The 5,000-nt window shown below is 42.5% G+C and overlaps 1 protein-coding gene and 1 long non-coding RNA gene across 2 annotated transcripts in view; one reads left to right on the top strand and one right to left on the bottom strand.

Moving 5' to 3' along the window:
• The window catches only part of jmy (junction mediating and regulatory protein, p53 cofactor), a 37,978-nt gene that overhangs the window by 14,683 nt on the left and 18,295 nt on the right, over window positions 1-5,000 (top strand). Inside the window, 1 exon segment of the mRNA XM_067422636.1 lies at window positions 1,570-1,720. Within this exon segment, the coding sequence (XP_067278737.1) occupies window positions 1,570-1,720 (151 nt within the window).
• Window positions 1-5,000, bottom strand: part of LOC137045780 (uncharacterized) — an 84,877-nt gene that overhangs the window by 73,762 nt on the left and 6,115 nt on the right. The gene's annotated exons all lie outside the window — the stretch shown is intronic.

Here is a 5,000-nt window from a genome sequence, read left to right as displayed (position 1 = left end):
CAAATGAGTCATTTGTTGGTGAATCGGCCTTCTCAGAGTGAATCAGTCCAGTCAGAAGCGTCATTCACCCTCAAACGAGTGAACTGACTCTCAAAGCTCCTGAGCGTCTCCTTCATATGACATCATCAGTGAGATCAGGATATTTCCAGCATGATGCGATTCAGATGTGTCTCACTGTGTGTGTGTGTGTGTGTGCTATATACCACAGCTGCATCTGGTTCACATTAGTCTCTGCGGTGTGTGTAAATACACACACTCTCTCTCTGTCTCTCTCTCTCTCTCTCTCTCTCTCTCTTATGCACTCACTTACTGACACGCTTTTCCTTTGTCACACATTCACACACACATGCACACACACACACACACACACACACACAGATATAAAGTTTAGTGTACAGTCTCCTTCTCATGACCGACAGCAACCAAACTCTTCCAGTCTCAGAGACGACTACAGTGAGTGAGGGCGGGGCTAAGAGACGCTGCTCTGCCAATCAAAACCAGAGGCTGGCATTATGCAAATGTGTTATATGTGAGACTGAATTGCTGACGTTTCAGTTCAGAATCGCTTCTTTGTTTTGGGAGACATTTATCTGCACTCTGACCATTGAATCAGAGCATTTACACACACACACACACACACACATATATTACACACTACAGGAAAAGTCAGATCGAGTCTTACTCCCCAACAATGACCCTGAGGTGGTCCTTCTGCATTAATCACTCACAGAATCCTGAACCAGTTTCAAACAATGACTTGATTCTGTTGAGTCAGTGTGTGTGTGTGCGTGAGTGCGAGTGTGTGTGATTGTGTGTGTGTGTGAGTGTGTGTGATGTGTGTGTGTGTGTGAGTGTGAGTGTGTGTGAGTGTGTGTGTGTGTGTGTGTGTGCGTGAGATGTGTGTGTGTGTGATGTGTGTGTGTATGTGTGTGTGTGTGCGTGTGTGTGTGTGCGTGAGTGAGTGTGTGTGTGCGCGTGAGATGTGTGTGTGTGATGTGTGAGTGTGTGTGTGTGTGTGTGTGCGAGTGTGTGTGATGTGTGTGTGTGTGTGTGTGAGTGTGTGTGTGTGTGTGTGTGTGTGTGTGTGTGTGTGCGAGTGTGTGTGTGCGAGTGTGTGTGATGTGTGAGTGTGTGTGTGTGTGTGTGTGTGTGTGTGTGTGTGTGTGTGTGTGTGTGTGCGTGAGTGAGTGTGTGTGTGCGCGTGAGATGTGTGTGTGTGTGTGTGTGAGAGTGCTCCACCAATCAGGCCTGAGTGACGGAAGCCACTCCTCAGGGAAAGGCCTCCTAGAGTTTCCCAAGTCTCCTGAAGGACTCAGAGCATGAGGAGCACAATCCTCTGGCCTGATGAAACTCAGATTGAGCTCTGGAGGAAACCCGGCTCCGCTCATGCCCTGGCCGACCCCATCTCTACAGTGAAGCATGGTGGCGGCAGCATAATGCTGTGGGGGTGGACGCTGATAAAGTCTTCATTATAGTTTTGGTTCTTCATCGGTCATTGTGCACATGTTTACAGCAGTAATGAGGATAGTGTCTGACGTGTGTGTGTGTGTGTGTGTGTGTGTGTGTCAGATCTCGCTGCAGACGGAGCGGCTGGGCCCGCGGCGCATCGACTCTCTCCGCAGGGAGGATGAGGATTGGCAGAGGAAGGCTCACGCCGCCGTAATCTCCATACAGGACCTGACCGTCAAATACTTCGAGACCACCGCACGTGCTCAGAAGGGTGAGTATGTCACATGACCATCTGCTCTCACAGCTGTCAATCACACTCTCCGCATCATCACTAGGGGTGTGACTAAGCCTGTCACGAAAACAAATATAGCCGGACGATAAACTGGCCGAGATATGATTGCGATAAACGATAATAATGTCGTTCTGAGACCATTTTAATCTGAAATAATGATAATGGCGTAATAATGCAGGTGCACCTTTACAAAGATCAATAAAGGTTTATTTCTAAAGACGGAAACCATTTTAAATATCCACAATAAATGAAGATAACAACCAAAGCAATAAAAGCAGCGGATGAAGACTGCGGCGGATGAAAACTGCAGCGGATGATTGTGTTTTAAGGCTGGAATACACTACACGATTTACAGTTAAAGTTGACGCTAGTTGACAAAAGTCAGAGCCAGTCTGCAGATTAGAGCCGTACGATTGCATGAAAAACCGCGTAGTATATCACGGCCATAGACGCCGATTTTAGCTTCAGATTTTGATTCCATCCAGTCGGAGGAGATCAAACATGTTTGATATTTTGAGCCGATTTTAGAACACATATGACGCGCCGCTACGGAAATCGCTGACTACAAGCCAAAGAAGATCAACGAACAACAAATGGAGACCAAGATCACAAAGTGGAACTCCGCCATGGAGGAAAAACGTGTTTAGCAGCGTCAGGAGCGCGAGTGTAGACCACAACGGCGATCGCAGCAGAGCTAAACCAACGTAAGTAACGTTACTGATTACCGTTAGCTTTGTCTGGACATAATTAGCAAACCATATTCTGAGGTAAACATTTGTCTTAATTCATTCGTTATTATGTTACTATATACTAGAGGTCGACCGATAGTGGATTTTCCCGAGACCGATAGTGGATTTTACCGATACCGATAGTGGATTTTACCGATACTGATAGTGGATTTTACCGATACCGATAGTGGATTTTACCGATACCGATAGTGGATTTTACCGATACCGATAGTGGATTTTACCGATACCGATAGTGGATTTTACCGATACCGATAGTGGATTTTCCCGATACCGATAGTGGATTTTACCGATACCGATAGTGGATTTTACCGATACCGATAGTGGATTTTACCGATACCGATAGTGGATTTTACCGATACTGATAGTGGATTTTACCGATACCGATAGTGGATTTTACCGATACCGATAGTGGATTTTACCGATACCGATAGTGGATTTTACCGATACCGATAGTGGATTTTCCCGATACCGATAGTGGATTTTACCGATACCGATAGTGGATTTTACCGATACCGATAGTGGATTTTACCGATACCGATAGTGGATTTTACCGATACCGATAGTGGATTTTACCGATACCGATAGTGGATTTTACCGATACCGATAGTGGATTTTACCGATACCGATAGTGGATTTTACCGATACCGATAGTGGATTTTACCGATACCGATAGTGGATTTTACCGATACCGATAGTGGATTTTCCCGATACCGATAGTGGATTTTACCGATACCGATAGTGGCTTTTCCCGATACCGATAGTGGATTTTCCCGATACCGATAGTGGATTTTCCCAATACCGATAATGGATTTTTCCCGATACCGATAGCTAGGTTGGACCTCGCTTGCTGATAACCGATTAATCGACCGATAGTTTTTAAAAAGATACAAGATTAAAATATAATAATAATAATACATAAAATAACAGGTAAAAAAGCAGTGCTGAACTTTATTACAAGAAATTTAAAAAGTACTGAACCATAAAAATGTGTTAAATATGTAAATATTAAAATGAGTTCTAACAGAAAAAAAATTCTACAGAAAATAACTAAAACATTAAAATATTACACATAAAAGTTTCTTTAGCTATAACCTAGAAACATGTGTAAATGTCAGGTAACAGACTGCAAATCCCATTTATTAACAATGATGTGTTTATTTAGCGTACATGAACTAAATGCGTTATGTAATGTAGATTTTACAGCATGTATTAATATTCGAGCCATACAAATCTACCTTAATCATTCATGTTAGTTCATAGTGCATAAAAAAGGTTAACAGATAAAACTAACAGTGAATAATACTTCTACAGCGTTTATTAACCTTACTTAATGTTACAAATTGAATATAATTGTAGTATATTAAGTGTTATCATTTCATATAAATCCAACAGTTCGCTTTTTTAGAACACAACGGTTTTCTAATCAAAATAACAGCATATGTGTTGACGTCTAATGCGTTTATATTTCTGTCGGATGCATGATACAGTTTCTCACATCAAAAAAAGTGTAATCGTTTTAAATGCGTGAGGTAACCGCTGCTGCTAATATTAGCGTCCTGTCAGCCTCGACGACAAAGTGCATATACTGCTGTTCTTCCCCTGCTAAAGCATCGAGTCAACAAATCAATGACTTTATAATGATTCGGCAACATGTACTGAAGTGTTCTGTGTTCATACCGTTTCTCTGTTGGTGTTTTAAACGCTCATCAGATGTGTCAGCGCTCTGTGCAGCGTGAGCTGTGGAGCGCGGAGCCTCGCGTGTCCTCGCGTGTTAATGTAAACAGTGATAGTTTTTAATTTGTCCTCTAGAGGCCGCTCTCGCGCTCTATAAGGCCAGCAGACCCTTCTCAGAGCTCTCGTAGGCTACTGTGTAATGACAGCAGACCCTTCTCAGCCGCTCCCGCAACGGACGCAAACCGGAAAAACTATCGGTATGAATTTTTGCCGATAGCCGATTGTTCCACCAACCAGCTATCGGTGCCGATTAATCGGCAAATCTGATGAATCGGTCGACCTCTACCTCTAGTATTTGCCATTACGGGTTTTACATTAACGTGATCAAAGTGTCAATAGCTGTGAATTATTAATTGTATTACAACAAATGTTAACAGATTATTTAATAACGTAAACAAGGTTGTGTGTCTGTGTGAGACTCGTGTAGGAATCAAAACAGCGATTGTGTTAAGTAACTTATAAATATTGTCAAGGAAAGTAGTTCCAAACAGAGCCACAGCAGAGCATGTGTGCTTCTTCGAGCAACAGTGTTTCTCTAACGAAAAACTCAATGTTATAAATAAATTAATGATTTAATTATCGATTTATTCATATGAATCCGAAGTGTTGCAATAAAATAAAATAAAATAACAATAAAGGAACAGAACACGCTTACAGATTAGCCTCCATATTTAGACTCATCAGCACTTACCTCTGACCCCGCTGTAATCTGAAGAGATCATACCGGCCACCAGTGCCGGATATCATACAGGCCCTCCAGGATTTCACCAGATTAT

The sequence above is a fragment of the Pseudorasbora parva genome, chromosome 18, assembly GCF_024679245.1.
Source record: "Pseudorasbora parva isolate DD20220531a chromosome 18, ASM2467924v1, whole genome shotgun sequence".
NCBI lineage: Eukaryota > Metazoa > Chordata > Actinopteri > Cypriniformes > Gobionidae > Pseudorasbora > Pseudorasbora parva.
This window is presented reverse-complemented; position numbering and strand designations above follow the sequence as displayed.